This window comes from Pteropus vampyrus, unplaced genomic scaffold (assembly GCF_000151845.1).
Source record: "Pteropus vampyrus isolate Shadow unplaced genomic scaffold, Pvam_2.0 Scaffold353, whole genome shotgun sequence".
Lineage (NCBI taxonomy): Eukaryota > Metazoa > Chordata > Mammalia > Chiroptera > Pteropodidae > Pteropus > Pteropus vampyrus.
In genome coordinates, this window is record NW_011889134.1 from 1,345,488 (window position 1) to 1,355,440 (window position 9,953).

The following is a 9,953-nucleotide window of genomic DNA, read 5'->3' on the forward strand; positions in this document are numbered from 1 at the left end:
TCGCAGACTATACCCCCTATGCTTTTGGTGGCATGGGAAGGAGACTACCTCTTACTACGTTTATAAACAATGGTAACTGAAGACGTGTTCCCAGGTTACAGAGCCTGCAGGCGGTGCTCGCGGGCCAGAAGGCACGGCAAGGGCCGGGCCGCTGTGCAGGGCTCACACTTCTGGAACTTCTGTGAACAGCGAGCACACAAGCGATCAACAAAGCAGCAGCAAAGGCGGTGGAGACCACCCCCCTACCCCCCATCCCCGCAAAGCACGGCGCATTCCGTAGGTCGGGGTGCTCCCTGCACGCAAGGTACGCTTTGGGGCAGTCCTGCCTGACCCCGGAAGAGAAAGTTGTGTTGGGGAAGGGGAGCAAAGAGAAGAGAGCGAGTTGAGTAAAACTTAAAATCAAAGTTGTTCTGCTCCCCTCAGACTGTCTTCTCCTCCCCCTACTCCCCGCTCATCTTTGCACTAGTCTCCTTCAGAGTCTGACTTCTTCAGAGGGACTGGCGCTCGTTAAGTTCCAGTCCGAGTTGGGGGACAGTTGAGCACCGGGCCCGCAGGTTCCTAGACCCTCTCCCGATCCAGGTCGCTGGGAAAACCCGGAGCGGAGCAGCCCCCTGCCGGGAAACGCCCTCGGCGCACGCCCACTGACGCGCATGCTCAGTCGCGCGGCGGCAGCGAGTAGGAAGCTCTGCGCGGTAGTAGCAGCAGCTGCGGCGGCTAGACTGGAGGGTGGGACGGGGCGCACCGACTGGCGGGCGGGGGCTCTGGGACGAGGCTGCGGCTCCCGCCCGAGGTTCCTGGGAGTGTTTGGGACCGCGAAGCTCTGCGCGAGGAGCCAGTGAGCACGGGAAGCAACGAACGCGGAGTGGACTGCGGGAGGAGCGGAGCCGCCGGGCGGAGCGGGCTCGGAGCCCGGGTCTCCGCGGCTCGGGACCCGGCGGCGGGGGTGGCGATGTTCCACTGCATCCCCCTGTGGCGGTGCAACCGTCATGTGGAGACCATCGACAAGCGCCACTGCTCGCTGGTCTACGTCCCGGAGGAGATCTTCCGCTACGCCCGCAGTCTTGAGGAGCTACTGCTGGACGCCAACCAGCTCCGCGAGCTGCCGGAGGTGAGTGTCCGGCCTCACCTGAGCGCCGCCCTGGGGGAGCGCGGCCGACTCTGGCCAGCCCTCGCCCTCTCTCCCCTTTTCTCTAGTCCCCTTGCGTCTCATTTGTCCCGTTTTCCATCTTCAGACTGGGCCGGCAGGTCCCGCAGGAACCACCTCTACCTGCATTCACTTGCTTCTTTCTCCTCCTCCCCTTCCTCGGTAAAAGTTTCTTTTCATTTTATGCAAAGCATCTTGATGTTTTCCAGGTAGTCACTAGAGCCTTTGCGATTTGGGGAAACATTCTGGGCTGATGAGTAGTTTAGATACATGTCTAGGTAGTAACACCTGGCACTTGTATCCGGGCAGGTAAGGAGCCAGGTAGCTTGAGCTGTATCCTGCTAGAAGGACCGACCACGGCATCCCGCTCCTGGGGCTAGTTCCCTCACCCTACATTCCCCGACCACCATCTGGGCACTGTCTCCCCTTTGACCAGGGCAGGTCCCGGAGAGGTAGTGCGCAAGTGAGCCGCATTATCTTGGCATCTTGCGAGGAATGTGCTCTGGGCCTTATCGCTGGTGAGTGGTGCTCGGAAGAGCGCTGGCCTACCTTGGCCACGGGAGCGGCCGCAAGGTTGGGCGGGGGGTTGCAGGAAGAGAACCCCTCCTGGGGAGCTGTGGGCATGTGCCCAGGTGCTCGCGGCTGCGGCCCTGCGAGAGTGGACTTGTTGCGTGGAATCAGCCGCGGTGAACGTCAGCAGAGATTCTGCCCGGCGGGCCAAGCTTTGCAGCCATCTCTCCTGCAGCGGCCGATTTCAGCCTGCTGACTTCTGCCCTAGCACTGATGCGTTACCTTTTCAGAGTTGTTTACGTAAATTGATCAGTATGCTGCGGCTGAACTTGTCAAGCGACTCTTGCTGATTGTGCTTTAATGGAGGATCGAGGACTGCAAACTTTTAACCTTCCAGCTTGCTTCAAGAATTTAGCTTTACTAATCTTAAAGAGGAAGGTATCCCAAATCCCGGGGTGTGCAGGAAGTCAATGTTCAATAATCCAAAGGTGTGCAGGAAGTAGGGAGGCTTCTGGGAGTTGGGTAGAAAGGCTGAAGGCCTGAGCCTTGGAACGCAGATAAATTGCTTGTTCTTTAGTTAACATAAAACCAAGACTTTGTCACAGAAACACTAGTCTAACGTTCTGGCTTTTTAGAATGTCCTCATACGTTCTCCAGCGCTGACAGTGTTTTGAAAAGCAGAACTGTGTGTTTTTCTCAATATTTCAAGTGTTGTTATTATTCTTGGATTAATTTTCCTTGGTTCGTGTGGAATTGATTTGATGGTTTGCTCTGTGTAATCCTGGGGATTATCCTCACTAGGATCTTTGCAAAGCCCCTCAGGCTTTATTTAGTTTAGAAGCAGAAAAACCATCTTCTAGTTCCCCCAGGCATTTATTATTTTGCAGGCATTTTCAAACACATGATTTTGCTTGGCCTTTAGCTTCCTTAAATTTGATTTAAAAGTCATAATCTCACTGCCTCAAGTTGTAATGAGTTTTAGATGATGCTATCGCCAGAAATATGGAATATGTAATTTAATACTTTTTAAGGGCTTCAAAATGAAGTTATTAAAGATTGAGTGAAAACTGTTCAACTAGAAATGTTTCCGTGCTCTTTGCGGTGTTTTTGTTTGTTTGTTTTCTTTGGTAGAACTGGAAAATTTCCTTTTACTGGATTGGCTTTTCACTCCCTCTGCAAAGGTTGTGGATTTTCCTGTAATGTTGGGGAATTCAACTTGGTCTGGGAATTATGGGTTTTGGAAATGTCAGGTATTTCTACTGAGCCTAAATGGAAACTTCTCAGAAGCTCAAAATACAGTCTGATAGCACTCTGTAAATACAGGGAATAACACGCTTTTCAAAGGCTAAAGGTATATATTTATGGGTAATTATTTCTCTTACAGCTCTTAGATTAGTTTCATAATTTTGAGGTGGTGTAAAATCTATTTCTCCTTGACTTATTGTGCATCTGTGTTCCTGGGTGAGTACCAGCCAGATGCGAACCACCACCTCTGAAAGCACTTATATTTCATTCACAGTTAAAGTCTTTCCTTGAGTCATCCCTTGTTTAACCTCTCAAATCTGTGTAACTCATTAGCACTGTTCTCTGCTGTCCCTGCCCCCTCCTCCAACCCCTTCACATTACCAGTGGGCTTCTTGCTAACAAACTTCCAAGGTCCTTCTGGTGGTGGCCATTCCACCACTAGTATGTTCCCTCTGTAATTTGTTTGGAAGCACAAAGGAGAATCCTGCACTCCCTACCTCAACAGCAAAGATACACTCTCCAGGCTTCAGCATAATGAAAAAGCATCTCCTTGTCCACTGAAAAGTCTACAATCCCTGATTTCCTCCAACTTCCTTATTTGACAAATGAGATTCAGAATTGAAGTGACTTTTTTCGGGCTATCCAGCTAGTTAGATACATAGTCCTTGGTCACCCCCTTCACATGTATCCACCAACTACATGACAGCTTTGTCCAACCTAGGGGGAATCTGGCCTCATACCCATCAAACCCCTTCTGTATTACTCTTGTTAAAACTGGGCCTCAGTCAAACATTTATTGACCCTCCGTTGTCTACTAGTCATCGGGAATATAGAGGTTAAAGAATATGTGATTCCTGTGAGCTGGTCACACTTTTGTGGGGAGACAGATGACTTTAACACAGGTGTGGTGACTGTGTGGTGGAGTGGACACTACAGTTATCAAACTTGATGGTTACTTAACTAATCTTCTAACCTTTTGTTGAACCTGCCCCAGCCATCCTCAGCAGTGGTTCCACCTTGTGATAGCTTCTCAATGCTGCTATTCTGTAGGGAAGGTTTAGAACACTCATCTTTAGTGTGGCTCCAGTTGGATGATAGTCTCATCATCCCTTTCCCATCCACCTACTCTCTCCACCTCCCCCAACTCAGCCCCTTTGTGATATGTATTAGTAGAGACAGTCTGCCTTGAACCTCCTCGAAGTACCCACCTGTTTTTGCTCACTCTTGTGAAAACAGCCTGGCATCCAGTAGGTACTGCTCAATCAACAGCTGTTTATCTGTTGAATGAATGTTGCTGAGTCTGATAAAAATCTTCCTCCTCTGCTTCTTTCTCTTCCCTTTAGCATATCACTGCTCCACATCTATACTTTTCTAACATAGTCAGAAAATATTCAAGTTGGAAGTGGCTACAGAGGTAAAGATGTGAAGTTGTTTTGTCTTCCTCTGCAAGATCCTTGCCTTCACCTCTATATTTTCTCTGTGTGTCTGGCATCATCAGTTTCCCCTCGGTGTGTACTAATTCTCGAATACTTTCAAATGTATGTATTTTACTGTCATTTCTCTAGCACCAATACAGTGCCTAGTCTGATAGGCATTAAATGTTTTGAGTGAATGCATTCAAGCCTTTATAACTTAAAAATTGATTTCATCTTGTCACATCTTCTTAGAGTTCAGTTAGAATTCTTTCCATGAATGCCAGATGACCTTATTTCAAATACCTGCCCCTTCTCATCATCCTTTCTCATATCCTGCTTTTTTTTTTTTCCTAGCCCTTAGAGCACTTAACACTACCTAACTCCAGACTATATACTTGCTTACTTTTTCTTTGTCTGTCTTCCTAACTAGAACATATAAGCTCAGTTTGGGGAGGAATGTTTTGTTTGTGGCTGAACCTAGGACAGAATTTGGTACATAGTGGGTACTCACGTGTTTTTTTCATGAATAAGTCCTTACCTGTTGTCATGGGTGGACTGTTCCTGTTTCTTAGCCATCGTAATTCCCTCCCTATAGTCTAATTGATACTATACTCCAATCTATTGAAGTTAGTAGTGACACAAAGTCAGGATTCAGTGATCCTGCCTTGCCAGTCTTTGTTCTCTAGCTCTTCTGTGCTGGACATTTTTGACCACCTTATATTTTTGAATATTTTAATACATGTAAACATAATTTCTATGAATGTGATTTCAGCCTCTCCAGTTATGATCTCTGTTAGAGGCTATCCATCCCCATTTGGAATAAGTCCTCCTTTTATTTTTTCAATCTAGGTCTTGTCTCCTGAACTGCCTTCTCTTCCATCAGTTCTATTTGTGAAGGATGGAATAGCCATTCTTACTGTCTCACAGGTTCGCGGACTTCTCTCCATTCATCTTGTCTCTAAGTCTTGTCATTTTTTTCTTTTAAAATGTCATCTTTCCTCTCTCAGTTCCTCATTCCCACCTGGATTCCTGCTGTCCATTGCTGGTTTTCTGCCAAGAGCTAGTCTTCAAGGAGCAGAAAGCAGGGGTGCTGGAATCAGTTCAGATGCTGCTCCATCAATTGGAAACTTTCTTCAAGTCTTAGTTTTCTCACGTGTTATAGTAGTATCTACTTTACAGGATTATTCTGGTGATTAAAGAGATAATGCATGCAAAGCACTTAGAGTTAGGTCTATGATGTCCAAGATCTTTCTAGGTACTGTGGCAGGACACTTATTATAAAACATTGTTTCTAGACTGGAGTTTGAAGACATTTTTCAAACTGTAAGTTATTTTTTAAAACCAGAATTAAATTTTTAATGTTCTTTTAAATAATAATTTAAAAAATCATAAATTATGTAATATCTAGATGACTGTACAAATGAATAGTGCCCATGTTTCATTGAGCACTCTTTAGACTGTAGCTAAGGGGGAAGAACAGATGTGGACTTTCTGCAGAAATCATGCGTTTGGGTCAGATGATGGCTGGCAGTCACATGAACAAAGGTTTCATGACACTTTGTTAGAGAGGAGTGATGAATAGCTGAAGGGGTCACAGAGCCCACGGTGGTATAGGTATGCAGAATTGCAAGGAACCTGCTCCAGGGTAGTGTTGTATTTAATACATTGTGAGCAGCCATGCAGTGTCTGTAAAATGGCATTGTCATCTGTCGTGTTAAATTAATGATGAGTTCTCTTTTATTGGTTTTTACCATATTTTGAAATTGCTTCATCTTATATTTTTATAAGAGTTAAGCATAGAGAGGGCATACCTAGTATTATGTTTGGACATACTTAAATAACGTTAAAATAAAAATAAGGCAAAGCTTAGGAGGGAGTCGGAGAGAGTACTTTCTTTTTATAATGGTGATCCATGCATTTCTCAAGTTAAGGCATCCGGTTCTCATTTCTCAGATATACTGTTGTTCTTTTACAGTTTAGAACTTAATTGTTCATCTGGTTCTTTTATGTGTGGGAACAACTACCCCCTTCTCCTGCCCCATTCCCTTTTATCCTCCCTATACTCTACGAATGAGGAAACAGACCTGGAGAAGTTGTAAACTTAATCTCTTTGATTAAGAAATATTTAATAAGTATTTGCTGCATATTAATAATAATTTTAATAGCCATGACTTACTGAGATTTTACTGAACTCCAAACATTGTATTAAGTACTCTGCATAAATTATTTCCCTTAAACTGAATAACAGTTCACTTTAGCCATTGTAATTAGTTTTGCAAATGGAGAAACAGACGTTTCAGAAAATTATTCAAGAGGCTTGTTTAAGAAACTTAGTCAAGGTCAGTTCTGCAGTGAGCATTGTATTCCAGCTTCCTGTATGCATTCACCGCCTGGGTGCCTACCTTGGTGGGAGGAGGCCCGGCAGTGTGACAGGCTAAGGAGGGAGCCTCTACAGAACCCAGTGACAGCTTTGAGGCATTTCACATTCTCTGGGGGAGCCGAGGGAAGGCTTTAGGGGTGGTGACATTCACACTATACTGAAAGGAGGGAAAAAAGCATGTCGCTGTTTCTAAGACTAGTTCTTTCCAGGTAGCTAGAATGAGGAGATATGAAAGTGGCTGGGAGTTTTACTAAGGAGTCAAGTCCTGTCTTGTAGGCAGAGTTGGCCCATGGATGGTGTGTACCTAGAGATTCATTGCAGTTAGATCTCTGTTTTAGAAAGATAATTCTGGGGCAGAGTAGAGAGTGAAGTCAGGGAGACCTGTCAGGAACCCGCTGTGGTGGTCTAGGCCAGAGGAAAGGATACAGCACCTGTGGAATGAATGGGGGTTGGCTTCATCCAAGATGTTCACACTAGGAGTTTTCTGGTCCAGTGCTCTTTTTACTGTGCCACCTTCCATGTTGTGCCATCTGAGGCATTTCATCAGTTCTTGTGGGACACTAAGTATGAAGCATTTACTTCCTTTTTGTGGACATGTTTTTCTTAGTTTTGGGGTGTGTCTGCATTCAATTTGTGAATTGCTCTCTAAGACATGGCAAGTTTTATTTGTAGGCATTGGCTCAGGGGAAAGATGTACAGCCAGACGTGCTATGGATGGGAAAAGTTTGTTTATTTGGAGTTTCAGATAAATGTGGCCGTTAAGTTTATAAAAATGCACCACAGTAACACTGGCAAAAACAGAACCTGTGGGTTTTGTTTTTAAAGGGAACATGATTATGTACTCTATATATACTGTATCAGGGACTTCAGTTTCATCGTCCTCTGCTGATGCTTTAGAAGACTGATACTTAGAGCATTTTTGTTATTCACAAGTAACGTGGAAGTCAACTTGCTGCTTGCATGTCTTTTTAAATAAATAGATCAAGTCTTTGAGAAAAAGTAAAACTATTCACTTAGTAAAACTTTTCTAGGGTTGACAAAATTGAGTCATGGTGGTAAAATAACAAAATGAGCCTGCCTTCCTCTCTTTCCAGGTCCTTCCAGTGAGAAGGGACATCACCACCCCTCCTTTCAACCTTCTAGTGCATTATCTCTGCCAGAGTTCGTAGCTTCTGCACTCTGATAAGTAGGTACTTGGGATTTCCTTAAAAAGAACCCTTTACCACAAACTCGAAATTTGGGGGGTAAAGCATAGCTGATATTTATGCAAGAGGGTCAGAAATAGCAATGTAAACATTTCTTAGCAATGATGACAAAAATCCCAAGCATGGTCTTGCAGTACCGTGGAACAGGCATCAGGCTCCTTTGGGTGAGGATCCAGTCAGTGCGTGCTGCACGCTTCTCTCTCTGCTCACAGAAGTCTAGAGAAAGTTTGCTTATTTTAGAACTCTACCCCAAGGCTAGAAATGTTTGTCCTCTACTTTATATGATAGTTATGAGGGGTGATGAGATCATGGGCCAGATCTAAGTAAATGCATAGAAGCAGCTTCTGGATGTCCATTTACTTTCTCTTGGGTGTTATTTAGTGGATAGGAATGGTAATTTACTATTGCATGTGGTATTTTAGAAGATCTAATGTATGTGTGCCGTGTAAAATACTTCGAACTCCTAGAAGTAAGATGGAATATTTTTTAAAAAATCTTTTTTGCTCACCACTGTTTTGAAGAATTTCCTTATCAAGGCTATAACTTCTAGATTCCAGAGAAGTTGACTCAGTTGGAACAAGTTTGGTATTTCTGCTTCCAAGAACCACAAGGAATGGATTTGTCGTGTGGTGGGTAGAAGGAATTGTTATACCTAATTGTGGCATGTTCCAGACTGATTCCTGGATAGTACAGCCAGATGGAGTGGGCTCTGTCTGCCCTGACTGTGCTAGTCACCTTCCTTTCCACAGTCGACATCCACTTCTTGGGAAGAGATCATCGGGAGGGGCTGCCAGCTGACTTGTGAAAATAAGGAGCTCCAATCAGATGAACAGCTGTGAAGGCCAGAAACAGCCTTTCTGAGCCTCTGAGGATGTGAGCGGGATTCTGACTGCTTGACTTGATTTGGAAGATTCTTGATTGAGAAGATGCTGAGACCCCCGAGCCTTCTCCTGTTAGTGCCACTGGCCTGGCTTTGAATGGTGATGTGGCCTTGTTTTTACCTCATTACAGGAGTATTCTGTGTTGGATGCTTAAAATAATTCAAATAATTTTTAAAAAGTGATATTTTCCTTGATCTTTTTGAAGTGATACCAGCCATTAACAAGTTTAGAACATATCCTTATAGGTATTTTCTTTCCCACACCATCTTATATTATTGTTTAAATGAAAAGAGGACCCTTACTATATAGATTGCTTTGCCCCTTGCTTTTTTTTACTTCACACTGTGTACTGGACATCTTTAATATCAGTATGTATAGATGTATTTTAGCATTGATGCTGGTACTACAGTATTCCATTGTATTGAATATACCATAATTGCTTTATTAAACTGTTTTCCTATTGCTAGACATTTAAATTGTTTCTCATGTTGTCAGTGATGAACTATGTTGGATTACATATTCTGGTACACATTATTTTGCACACTTGTGTAAATGATTCTTTAAGATAAACTTCAATAATTGTTGGATGAAAGGGTATACACTTTACAGATTTTAACAGATGTTGTTAGATTATTGGATTTTTAAAAACCTGATTTGGGTAGAAGCCTAGAGGTTGTACAGATCCACGCACTTTACAGTTAAGAAAATGAAAATCTGGAGAGGTAAAGTGACATATCAAAGCAAACCAAAAACGTGGGCTGTTACATCTCCAACTTCTGACTCCAACTCCTGTAATCTTTTTGGAGGCTGAAATATTAGGCCTAGAGACTGGTCCATCTCTGATCCCTTTATTCTTGACTGTGACTCTTTCCCATAGGTCTGGACAAGCCCTCAGGTAGGCTTTTATCAGTTAATCAGATATTTGTTCCAGGTCTTTTGAAGTCTGGCATCTAGTTCTTTCCTTCAAGTATTCTAAACTCTAGTTGGGGAGAGGAGTTTAGCATCATGGAATTTCTAATGCAGCTCAGTGCCACATGGGTCTGCAAACCAAGAGTTGCTGCAGACCCTTGGGGTAGGCTCGTTGGAGTGTCAAGAAAGCAGGACTCTGGTTTTCACTGTAAAGAGGTTCAGATGGGCTATTAAGGGGGTGTGAGGCAACACGATGCTGTGCAG

At 44.1% G+C, this 9,953-nt stretch overlaps 1 protein-coding gene across 1 annotated transcript in view; it reads left to right on the top strand.

Annotated features, from left to right (window-relative positions):
• The first annotated feature begins 683 nt into the window (after positions 1 to 683).
• Positions 684 to 9,953, top strand: part of LRRC1 (leucine rich repeat containing 1) — a 122,538-nt gene continuing 113,268 nt past the window's right edge. Inside the window, exon 1 of the mRNA XM_011379093.2 lies at positions 684 to 1,108. Within this exon, the coding sequence (XP_011377395.1) occupies positions 950 to 1,108 (159 nt within the window). The 5' untranslated portion in view covers positions 684 to 949. The remainder of the gene's footprint in view (positions 1,109 to 9,953) is intronic.